Raw genomic sequence first — 10,215 nt, forward strand, 5'->3', positions numbered from 1 at the left:
TAGGGTGGCAGCAGAACGAAGAGAAGCAGATTCCAGACATATTCTAGAAGCAGAGCCAAAAACTTATAGCTACTGTTGAGTTTAGTTAACTCATTGTTCCTTCATCCCAGAAGCAGGAACACTTTCTCTTATAATTCTATGTAGCTCCCATGACCTTGCACATAGCAGGAAGCTGATAAATATTTATTGAGTTAAACTGACTCAAATTAAAATGAGTTGAATTAAATTGAACTAAGTCAAATGGAATCCAGTTTAATCAAATCATTGTGCTCAAGTGAGTTCAAGGTGTAAGGGAAGTATTTCTGGGTCTTCAAGGAATGTTCCAAAGGGTTACCAGTGTCCCAAACTGCAGCATTTCCTTGGGCAATCTCAGAAACAAGTTTTCTAAAACCACTCCCTAAAACACAGATACCCAGCTTCAGGGCCAATTACATGCTGATCTAAAAGTGTAATTGTAGATCCAGAGAGTCAATTGTAACAGTGGTTCAGATCATTAACCGGCCAACCACCTGAGTCTATGTCAGCAATTATGTAAATGTTCCTGCAATTAGATTTGCATTTATATTTGATTGTAATGGTTTAATATCATCTTTTTTTTAAAAAGCTATGTATGTGTCCTCATGTCTGTGCAAGGAATGTCAAATCAGAGGGTCATCCAATCATGATGATGTTGCTGCAGGCAAGGAGATATATATACATAAGCCCAAGTGTGTGCCTGTGTATGTGTATACATCTTCTAAGTCAAGGAAATATCTTGAGATAGCTCTTCTCTTTATAATGTTTTAGTGGATTACTTTTGTGAAAGGTGACTGGTCAGTACCAACATCCACATGCCTTCATAAAGGCTAGACCTTATGTCTCTCACCTGTTGAACACTTGGGTTCACCAGAACAGATGCCTGGGTCTATTAAAACTTCTGCAATCCTTTGAAAAGCCTGCAAAGCAGCTCAATGGGGTCCCCATAGCCCCCTTTCTGGAATGCCTGGCCCCAGGAACCTTAAGAACACTTTGGAAGAGCACATTCTACAGAGTAAGTGGTTCTTCAAGCACCAGCATGTCCTACCTTGAATGGTATTGGTAAAAGATTTTTCCCAGGCGTACATTTTAATCAGCTTTATGCAGGTCAGAAACTCATTCATTGTCTGAACTCGCTTGTCTGTCACCGAAATTGCTGATCGTCGGAAAGCTGAATTGAGCTTAGCCATAAACATCTGAAATCAAGGTACAAACAGTGTTCAGAGAGAATTGCTGAATTGCAGTTGGCCTAAAAATCCAGGGATCAGAGTATAAGTGCCAGGAAAAGTTCAAAGGGAAGTTGGGCTAAGATTCTCAGCCATCCTTCCCTAGAGTTGTGGCAGCCGATGTGAACCAGGGGACAACACTGGAGATCAAGCAGGTGATACAAATACATGAGTTATTAGGATGCAAAGAGAGTGTTGGGGACTTTGACAAACTGGAAAGCATGCCTTTCTCCCCCAGGGCATTCAAATTCAAGTTCTTAAAAATAAAATACACTGTGCCAAGAAAAGAAAGCACATTCATGAGCACGAAGTGAGGGCACAGTTTTCAGGTTCCTGCCCTGGAAATGAAACCTTCTATCCAATTCAGTGAGAACATGTGTGCAAAATGCAAGCATACAGCGGTTACAGTTGCGAAGACCTGCCATTACCTGGATGGGGATGAATACGATGTACACAGATATCCCGATGAGGGCTGTGGGGCCCAGAATGAAAAAAGCATACACTGCACAAACAGCCATTAGGATAGGGATGGTGGCTGGCAAGGGACAAAACAAGGCAGCTTCAAACAAGGAATAACTATCACTTGATAGTATATTGAGCACCTGGAAAGAAAGCACATGGAATCAGGCTTTGGAAGCATCACCCAAACATCTCCTCAAGTGAGAAGAGAAGGAGAGAAGAAACTGCCTTAAGGGGGAGGGGTATTGCCAAGGGACAAACATGATGAATTTTGTGGCCCTCATGCTGATCTGATTTTGGAGAGGCCAGTATTTTAGGACTGAGAGTCCCAATGAAGAAAGACATAAAGAGTAATAAATATTATCATCTAAGAGCAAGCTGGAGAAACGACTAGCTGCCTACCCTTTATCTATCTCTCCTTCTTCCTGCTTTATTCAGAGCACGAATGTGCCCAGTTAAAAAACTACATTTTTTAGTCTCCTTTGTGGAAAGAGTATGGCCATGTGATTATGTCAAGGACAATGAGATAGATATGAGCCAAAAGTGTCAAATGGGAGTTTGGAAATGCATTCTTAAAGGGAGCCAACTCAACTTAGAGGACATATATCCTTATTCTTTTCTCCTTCCTTTTACCAGCTATCTGAAACATGACTAGCATGACTGGACCTCCAGCATCCATCCTAAACCATTATGGGAGTCATGCACTAGGATAGTAACAAAGAAAAGAAGATCCAGAAATCCCCGTACCAGCTCTGAATTGTTCTCTTCCAGACTCCTTTTGCAAAATGTGGAATAAATTCATCTTGCTTAATCTACTGTTACTTTATATTTTCTTGTTCTATGCAACCAAGTTAATCTTAACTGATACAAGATGCTTTGGACATAATGAAAAGAGCAACTGTAAGACAGAGGCAAATCTTCTCCCTTACCTCATGCCACCTGGAGTTCCCTTGACTAGGGAATTTTATTGTGTAAATGGTGAGGATTTTATTGCTAAGGTTCAAAGGCTTAAGAAAATATAAATTCAGGGCACCTGGGCGGCTCAGTCAGTTGTGTCCAACTCTTGTTTTTGGCTCAAGTCATGATCTAAGGGTTGTGAGATCGAGCCCCATGTCAGGCTGTACACTGGGTGTGGAGCCTGCTTAATATTCACTCTCTCCATCTGTCCCTCTCTCTGACCCTCTCTCTTTCTCCTACTCGAAGAGAAGAGAACAGAAGAGAAGAGAAGAAGAGAGAGAGAGAGAGGGAGAGAGAGGAAGGAAGGAAGAAAGGAAAGAAGGAAGGAGGAAAGAAAGAAGGAAAGAGAGAAAGGGAAAATATAAGTTCTGAAGTCCAGTAGACATAGTCTTTATTATGGCTTTGGCACCCCAAACTCTACACAATCAGAATTACTGGATCAATTCCTCACTCATTTTTTTAAATGCCTGTGGTGTATCCCATACTGCCTCAGTGTCCCTTTTGACAATCAAAGGCATTGAATGATGTCATCCCCCAGCTCTGAGTCAGCTGGAAAAAGAAAGTCTTTCCAAATTCTCCAGCTTGAATGGAGCCCTCCTTTTACTGAATTCCTCTGATGTTTTGAGTCTCCCTCACCTCATTTAGCATGGAAATAGGATATAATGGGCAGGACATTGGACAAATAAAAAGAAGGCATATGCACCATCCAGGAAGCACATTTCACTCATATTCAGAAAAGCCAGGATTTAATTTTCTAAAATGAAACTCTGGACCCGCTTACCTCACCAACAGAGATGTGTGCCAGCATCTTGAAGGACACCAGGTTTTCGAAAACCAAAGTGGAGACAGCCACCTTCAACCGGATTGCAGTGCGGTAATTTATGGCCCAGGCAAGGGCCCAAAAGAGCACTTTGGTAAACTCAGTAGCAAAAAGCGCTATGCACAGGCCAATGCCAGCCCAGACATTCCTAGAAATGCTCTCGGTATGTTGGAGGATTTGGTGAATGAGAACCGTCTGCAAAACAGCACAATGGAGAGAGAAGGGGGCCACTGGGGGTTGAGGTTTGTATCAGAAGCCTCAGATAATGTCGGCAAGCTGACTTTATGAGGCAAACTTTTTAATTAATTTCAGTGGCGGCTGCTGTGCTTGACAAGGATTAGCTTTATGAAAATTTGCCCCCAAGGAGCTCAAAGATAATGACAATGTACTAAACCCACCAGCTCGTAGAGAAAGTAACTAATGACATTCTTTGCCAGTCTAGGGACCTGTTTGACAAGGCAGAGGAAGGGCCACCCCCACTCACCGGCCCTATGGCTGCCATGATCACACACAGGATGTTGGCCACAATATCCATCAAAACACGTGTCCTCTGGAATTTCCAAACTACTCGGCCCAGAGAGGCTTGCTCAGGACCCACTCTTTCTACCTCTTCATTCCAAAGGATTCGAAATCTGTGATGAAAGAACAGGAAGAAGGAAAGGGACTTACATTTCCATTTGCTGTTTGAAACTACTTGGCTGGACAAACCTCTCAAAGGTGCTCAACACAACCCTCATCCCTGGCCGTGGTCGCTCTACAGAAGCAGCTCTGATTCTTTTTTCTTCCTTTCCAGGGCAGATGGGATACAGGAGGGGCAGGAGGGCAGAGCCTCGGCACAAGCACCAGCTGGTACCTGGCACTTGGGCACTTTCCAGGCCTTCATTTCCTGCTCCTACTGCCCGTCTCTGGCACAATACCAGTTCTGATTTAAAAAAAAAAAAAAAAGACAGAGGCAACAGAAAAAATGACAAGAGTAGTCTTCCCCAGAACAGGGAGGAGTTAGTCCATTTCAAAGATCTGAAAGAAGGCAAGTGTGACAAGAGTGTGGTAAAGGAGGAGATAGGCTGGCATGACACTGGGAGGAGAGGCAAAGGCAAATCCCGTGGACCTCATAGTTCTCAGAAAGGAGTTTAGGTTTATTTTCTGGAGCAAAGGAAGCCATTGCAGGTTTTTAAGCCTAAGTGATAAGATCATTTTACATATCTAAAAGAACATTCAGGTTGGTGTGAGAATAGTGGATTATAGGGGGAACAAAGGCAAAAGCAGGGGGACCACAGCAGGAGACTGTTGACAACCAGGGGAGAAGTGGTGGTGGTTTGACACTGGATTTAAGGAACGTGCATTTGAGAAAGAATGGACAGAGACAACAGGACATATTGATGAACTAGATGTGAAAGAAAAGGGAGGGAGGATCAGGGACCCCAATTTCCTGGCTCAACCAACTGTGTGAATGGAGTTTGTCAAGAAGAAGAGAAGAGCATCATCAGGTTGGGGCCCAGAAGAAAGCAGCTTTAGATACAAGATATTTATGAGTCATACAAGTCCAGCTGTCCAGTTGGATGCAGGACATATGAATTCAGAGTCTGGAAGAGAGGCGTGGACTGAAGTGGCATATTATTAAAAGGTTGTATTTGGTGTTGAGTCTTTGCAGGGGATAAACTCACCTAGGAATAGGCATAGCATGGAAGAAAAGAGGACCCAAGTTGATGATGGGTAGATAGAAGGAAACATTAAAAACAGAAAGAGAAGTTCAGACCAGAGAAGTAGAAGGAAAATCCAATACTCCACAGGCACTGGTCCAGCTCCTTTTATCTGATCTCACTGGCAACTTTCTCTGGACTATAGATATGGGAAATTACCACTGAGTGAGATATCTGCAACACATGGGTGAGGGGAAGCACAACTGTAGAAACAATTGCAAGACCATGATTAACATTCCCAGTCCTTTAAGCACATACTCCAGACTATACTTTGCACTTTACCACATGTGGCCAAAGATAAGAAGACTCCCAAAAGAAACAAGTGCAAAAAAGTCTTAGAGAAGTTCCCCATTGTTTAAGACATTATGATTCATCACAACCTCAAAGATCAAAGCAGCTGGGAGAAAGAATGAAGTTAATGTCTTTATCCTTATGCTGACATGGAAAAGTCTTTATAAATGCTTACTGAAAATAGCAAAATGGTCAACCATTCTATAACACTTCACTTTATTTAAAGAAAAAAAAAATGACATGTAAATGGGAGGAAGAAGAGGTACTGATCCACAGAAGATGGTACAACAGGGTATGCTTAATTAGAGTAGAAAAAATTCTGAACAGATCAACATAAACGTTTAACAATGCTGACCTCTGGGTAGCAGAGCAAGAGTACAGTAGGGATACTCTCATGGCTTAAATGTCTGTTGCTTTAACATTTTTCGAATTAATATGAATCAGGTTGAACCAATGACATTTACATTTTTTGCAAGTCAAAACTGTCAAATATTGGCAGTTTCATTTGACTCAACTTAAACATATTTTACAATATAAAAGCCCAATAATGATATTTAAAGTAAAACAAAACATGATGCCTGGAGCTGCACTCAGCAGCAGCCCAGGTGGGTCTAGCCAGCACAGTGCAAAGTGGAATTCTGGCCGCCTTCATCCCGATGTAGTGTTTCTATAAATCAGCGACAACCCAGCCAGTATGCTCCTAAGCCTTGGGCTGTAGCTCACAAGCAATCCTTTTTCCACACCATCTTTCCCCAGTCCTCACCTCCCCAGAGAATGGGTCAATAAATTCAGTCAGCCCAACTCATGTTTCAGGGAGCACCCATCAAAAAGGACCCCCAAGGAACTGGAGGTCCTTCCATACCCAGGAAAGGAGAGCACTCAAAGGGCACGTGGGCCCCTGCATAGGATGGGCTCCTCTCCTGAGGTGACCCACAGAATCCTGGTACCTTTTGGCATTGGTGTCCGATGAGTCATATGGTGACAGCGGGGGCAGGGTATCCACAGTTAATGTGTGCTTGTAGCCCCTAACCATCACTGGTGTGATCCAGGAAAATGTAGCAAAGGAGAGCAGTCCTGCATCATCCACAGGGTTGGGTGCCAGCCTAAAACAAATGAGACACTCTGTGTTCCAGGGCATAGAGGTCATTGCCCTGAGTCCCTAGCTTGAGCTCTTAACTGTAGTAATAACCACAGCCACACTTAGAAGCCATGATTCCCACCCATTAGCCATTTGAGCAATGGAGAGTGCTGGGACCCGCTCGTATCAGTCTGTGATAACTGATTTTAAGATTTTTAGGAGTTTTGCAAGTTAGTTGCTAAACATGGCCAGTATTAAAAATTACTTAATTTTAAGTAAATTGTCTTACGGACAAAGCTAAGTACTTGAAACTCATCACTTCTTAATTATTTTACTAGATTTTGCTAATATGTATGGTCATTAGATTATATAAATCTGTTGCATCTATACGGTAGAAATACAATGGAACAGGGTGCTATGCACATCTCTTCCCAACTTGGCATTCAGTGACATCACATTGCCTTGAAATCAGCCGTGGTAAGCCATAAGAACTGATAAATGCTACCCACCATGGAATTTTTTTAGTGAGCCAGTGCTCAAACCTCACAACCAACCCATGGGAACGAAGGCACCTGACCTATTTGTCATAAGGAAATGAAGACCTGGAAGCTGATTATCAGAGGCTGAGGTGCATGTCTTGTGCTCCCAGGAGGATGGGGAAGGTACAGAGCAGTGCATGACAGACACCATGGGGATGAAGCAGGGAGGCTACCTAGGCAGGCACATGCTGGAGGCAAACTCATGGTTCTGCAGATCAGGAGGATGGAATGAATTAAAGCATTTAAAGTGCTCTGGCTACATAAATACCAGCTAGCAGATATAAAAAGGAGGGTGGAGGAGGGGAAAGGAGGAGGAGAAAGAAATGGAAGGAACCAGAAGGAAAAGGAGGAAAAAGAAGTAAAAAGAAAAGGAGGAGAAAGAGTAAACAGTCAAGGAGGAGGAAGAGGTAATGAAGGAGGAAAAGACCGTGGGTTTGCCCTTGAAAAATTAACCAATTTAATTAACCAACCTAATACAGAATAAAGTCAGAGACATGGAGTAATATCTACTGATTACTCAGCCATTAGTATATTCTGGACCCTGTAAGAGCTTTATACTTGTAGCAGATGCTGCGAGGATGCCGTGGGTCACAGATGCTTGGCTCAAGCTGACAACATCCCATCTTAAATGTGAGCTATGCCCCTTTTCACCACCTGTTTCAGTGCCTTCTCAGGAGCACATAAGTGCAGCCCAGAATTGCAGGGCACTGATGCCTCCAGGGACAAATCTTAACAAATGGGGAATATAGGAGCCCATGGACAAATGCACCCTCCTATCCTTTGGATGGCCCAGGAGGACCTAGTAGAATCCAGTTCCTATTCCTACAGCAGTGACACTGACGATACCGTGTTGTCCTTCCCTGACCCACTTCCCCTAAATCCTCCCTCCTGCTTCCTGGGATCACATCCTGAATGAGCTACCTGCATCCAAGTTCTTAGCTCAGACTGCTTTTGGAGGACTCAAGCTAAGAGAATATTAACAATGTACCATGTACCTGGCACATAGTAAAACTTTCTAAAAGGTGGCTTTTATGATACAGTCATACATTACTTCATAGAATCATTACAACAAATCATTGGAATGGACAGAAGGATGGAATAATGACACCATTTCATAGGCAAGAACATAGTGGCACAGAGAAGTTAAAGTCCTTGGCCAAAATCTTAGAGTTGATAAGTGGTGGAGCAATGATTCAAACCCACTGCTTGCTGACTCCAAGGTCCCCATCATTTTCTTAAGCTCTACACCACATTGTCTCCCCACAAAACAATTATAACTCAGCCAAAACAGTGGGTAGTTAGCGCTTTCCTGCTTGGGGCTAGTTATGGTAGCCTATTCCCTCACCTTTCAACCTTCACCTCTCCCCTCAGAGGGCTCAAGGTGCGTCTTCGGTCCAGAGATTCTAGAAGAGAGCCAATGCTGTGTCACCTCACTATAGAGATGCCACTTGGCCTTCTGATGTTCAGAGGACTGGACATAGGGCCTTTTCCACGTAGAAAAGGCAGCATTTTATGATATTGTGACTAGTATAATATTAATAATATCACATCATATCATGTTAGAGTTAAGCATGTGAGCTTGAAAGTCAAGCTACATGTGTTTCTATCCTGCAGTTCATACATGACCTAATTCTCTCTCCCCATCTGTATAACAGCCCTTTGGATTGTGAGCTTGCAACTGCTTCCATCAGTATGTCTAGTCTGTTTCTCCACTCCTAGAATCTGAGCTGACTTGTGCTTCAATTTGGTCAATAGAATGCTGTGAAAGAAATGGTGTGACAGTTCTGAACTTGAATCTCAAGAAACCCTATATGCTTCAACTCATCCTTTTGGCAGTCTGCTCTCCTACTAAGCGATCAAGCCCAGGATACCCTGATGGGGATTGATAGCCCATATGGCCCACTTGTTCCCATTGCCCCAGTCAGCAGCCACCTTGCTGACCAGAAGATCTATAAGTAAGCCTACTCAAGACCAGATGAATCACCCACGTAATCCCAGCCCAAGTTGCTGGCCCAACCATAAAGTTGTATGCTAACTAAATGGCAATTGTTTTAGCCTTCTAAGTGTTAAAGGTTAGAAAGTTTGTGTGTTACAGAAAAAAAGCTACCTGGTGAACTTTCAGCAAGTTACTTAACTTCTCTGTACCTCATTTGCCCGCCCATCAGATAAAGATAATAATACCTCCATGGCGGCTGGGAAGAGCAAATGAGACCATGTTTGTAATGTACTTGGACAGATCCTGGCACAGTGAAAGCTCTCCTTAAACACCACTATTGTTCTCTCAGCAAAGGATAACAGGAGTGGCTAATGGATGGATGGATGGATGGATGGAAGACACAAAGACAAGAGAATACAGAGCAGCAGCATGGGGAGCAGGGTCAGCACCTACTCTCCTGATAGGCTAGAAACTAATTCTGGAGGTTCTCCCCCGGCCCTCCATCCAATCCTCCTCCTGGCTTACCTTGCATAGGGTCTCACCGGAATCATGGTTTTTAGGCTGGGGTCATATCTTTCTATAAAGGTTCTCCGCTGGCCTCGCCGATCCAGATCTGAGATAAGGTAGGGGCCTTCACCCACCATCCTGATGGCAGCCTGGAGCCCTGGCCTATTGGCCTAGGGACACTTTCACTATGTAGCAGAAAGATGAGGAAGGTCACTGAGAAATGAGGACACTCTGGAATGGGTTCAGGCATTCCACCCATACTCTACCTAGATCAACTTCCTTGCTCCAACCCCTTAGACAGTTTCACCAATTAGCTTTCTATATTTATGGGTCAGGTGGGGGTGGAGGGTGAGGTGTGGCCAGAATCCCTGCCACATCCTTCAGTTCCACTTTGAGGTGTCCTTATTAGCCAGGACATTCTGTGCCTCTTCTTTTCCATTTTGGGTTGACTGGGACAAAAAAGCCTATCATAGATTGTCTGTTGGGAGCTAGTCTGTGACCAGCCCTGAATCCCAGACCAACAAAAGAGCTCCAGGAAGGTATGTTTGCTGTCACTCAAATTTGCTTCACACAGAGTGAAGTTTGTCACACACACCTCTTTTTCTTCCTGCTTCTTGTGCGTCCACATTGCCTTATACCCAAGGGCTAGAGACCTCAAATGAGACTACCTCTCAGGACTGGGCACAT

At 43.6% G+C, this 10,215-nt stretch overlaps 1 protein-coding gene across 1 annotated transcript in view; it reads right to left on the bottom strand.

The window, feature by feature from the left end:
* The window catches only part of LOC111157385 (ATP binding cassette subfamily C member 12), a 63,360-nt gene extending 53,695 nt beyond the window's left edge, over nucleotides 1-9,665 (bottom strand). The window contains exons 1-6 of the mRNA XM_022518750.1: nucleotides 9,547-9,665; nucleotides 6,416-6,571; nucleotides 3,962-4,109; nucleotides 3,439-3,672; nucleotides 1,670-1,843; nucleotides 1,064-1,211 (exon numbers count right to left, since the gene is read on the bottom strand). Coding sequence (XP_022374458.1) covers nucleotides 1,064-1,211; nucleotides 1,670-1,843; nucleotides 3,439-3,672; nucleotides 3,962-4,109; nucleotides 6,416-6,571; nucleotides 9,547-9,665 — 979 coding nt within the window. The remainder of the gene's footprint in view (nucleotides 1-1,063; nucleotides 1,212-1,669; nucleotides 1,844-3,438; nucleotides 3,673-3,961; nucleotides 4,110-6,415; nucleotides 6,572-9,546) is intronic.
* Between the last annotated feature and the right edge of the window lie 550 nt (nucleotides 9,666-10,215).

The sequence above is a fragment of the Enhydra lutris genome, unplaced genomic scaffold (assembly GCF_002288905.1).
Source record: "Enhydra lutris kenyoni isolate GAN:26980312 unplaced genomic scaffold, ASM228890v2 scaffoldscaffold54, whole genome shotgun sequence".
In the NCBI taxonomy this organism is placed as follows: domain Eukaryota; kingdom Metazoa; phylum Chordata; class Mammalia; order Carnivora; family Mustelidae; genus Enhydra; species Enhydra lutris.